General features: G+C 37.0%; 1 protein-coding gene across 1 annotated transcript; it reads left to right on the top strand.

Moving 5' to 3' along the window:
* Nucleotides 1-429: 429 nt before the first annotated feature.
* On the top strand, nt 430-1,605 carry LOC129290027 (UPF0481 protein At3g47200-like). The gene has a single exon (XM_054926750.1). It carries the CDS (start codon nt 430-432, stop codon nt 1,603-1,605), a length of 1,176 nt encoding a protein of 391 aa, XP_054782725.1.
* The last annotated feature ends 319 nt before the right edge of the window (nt 1,606-1,924 follow it).

The raw sequence follows: 1,924 nt of genomic DNA, 5'->3' as shown, positions 1-1,924 counted from the left end.
GTCACTTTATTTTCTTAATTAAGTGTGTTTACGTCTTCTCATCATGTCCATTCAAATAGAAGGGAGAGAAAATATTTTAAAAATCTAGAACTATTAGTTTCTTTTATTTGTTAGCAGCACAAAAAGAACATTTTCAATCCATAAAATCTCTCTCAGTTTTTTATTTTTTTATTTTTTTGTGCCAAGCTCTTGCAGATTAAAAGAATGGAGAAAGAAGAAAGTGCTTCAGACCTAGAATCTGAACAAAATCCCTTGTTAAACTCTCCTGAAGCCGAGTCAGTAATAATAGACTCGACGGGGCATCCCTTAGCATCAAGTTGTTGCATCTACAGAGTGCCACTGAGAGTTCGCGAAGTGAATGAAAAAGCCTACACTCCTTCATCGGTTTCCGTTGGTCCCTTTCGCCATCAAAACAAAAGATTGGCGTCAATGAAAGGGCTCAAATTATCTTACCGTGACAAATTCGTGAAGAGGACTGATTCGAAGCATTCGTCAGATGATTATGTTGACACTGTGAGAGGTTGGGAAGCTCAGATTCGTGGCTGCTATTCGGAGTTAATACCAATGGGGAGGGATAAATTTGTAAGCATGATTCTTACTGATGCTTGTTTTATCATTGAGTTGTTTGTTGCAGTCTTTCTAGCAGATAGAGGTGAATCAAATGAAGACAGATACACTTTGTTGGAGAAAAAATGGCCAAGACTTGATATAATGCGAGACTTGATTTTACTTGAAAATCAAATACCATTCTTTGTTCTTGAGGGCCTTTTCAACCTAGCTTTTCCCCACGGCTTAAGTGACAACGTCTCATTTCGCGAGCTTACCTACAGAAATTTTTGTTTGTCCATCCTATCAAGTATATATCCTGCCAAGAATGAAATTTTTGGGAACCTTGTGTCATCATATGGTTATCTTGAAGAACATCACCTGAAACTCCCTAATGGTGATAGGAAGAAAGTGGAACACCTGTGTGGTATGTTAAGGGCCTTTTACGTGCCAAGTAATCCTCCAGCAAGATCAATAGACCCGAATATGACAGTGAAGTGTTCATGTACTGTAAATCAACTACATGAGGCAGGACTCAAATTTGAAGTTCATCAAGACAAAGGCATATTTCAGCTGGAATGTTCAGAGGGAGTCATCAAAATGCCAGTTATTGGGATTAATGCGTTGACTGAGATTATGCTCAGAAATTTGGTTGCGTTTGAGCAGTGTCATCACTCTTTTATGAAGCATTATGTTACTGACCACGTGCTACTCTTGTTTTATCTTATCAAAGCTGGAAAGGATGTCGAAATTCTTGTTGAAAAGGGAATCATCGAGAACATTTTAGGGGATAATGATGATGTGGCTACCATGATCATCAAACTTCCCCAAAATACTTGGGCAATAGGCAACAACACTAATTACGGCGCTCTATTTGCAGAGCTGGACAAATTTTATAAGAACCCTTGTCACCAGCATAAGGCAAATTTTGTGCGTAAATACTGGAGCACTCCTTGGAAAAGGTTGTCTTTGTTGGGTGGAATTATGATGCTTCTCTTCACTTCGATCCAAACAATATGTTCTCTCATCTCCTTAATCAAAGGTGGAGCTCAAAATTAAAGCTCTTGTATAACTTTCAAGCTCTAGTTAAATTGGTAGACTGCTTTCTCTATAATTATACAAGCACTATTTGTTGGATGCCACCTCTCAGTTTTCTTCTTTATTTTCTTCTCCGGGAAAATGAGAATTGTGCATGTTGTAAAGACATTAATTATAACAATTGAAGATCTCAAAATATTGAAATGCTAGAAAAGGATCATAATCTTGAAATTAACATACTTTTAATTATTGAATATACCAATAGAAGGTCACTCTTGAATTTAAGAAAAGATAGCTGTGAACTCAAGAAAAATTGCTTGTGAATATGTATAGAAAGTCA

Source organism: Prosopis cineraria, unplaced genomic scaffold, assembly GCF_029017545.1.
Source record: "Prosopis cineraria cultivar Desert tree isolate PC_DT_omini unplaced genomic scaffold, ASM2901754v1 PC13, whole genome shotgun sequence".
Lineage (NCBI taxonomy): Eukaryota > Viridiplantae > Streptophyta > Magnoliopsida > Fabales > Fabaceae > Prosopis > Prosopis cineraria.
The sequence above is the reverse complement of the archived record's forward strand: the minus strand, read 5'-3'. Positions and strand labels throughout refer to the sequence as shown.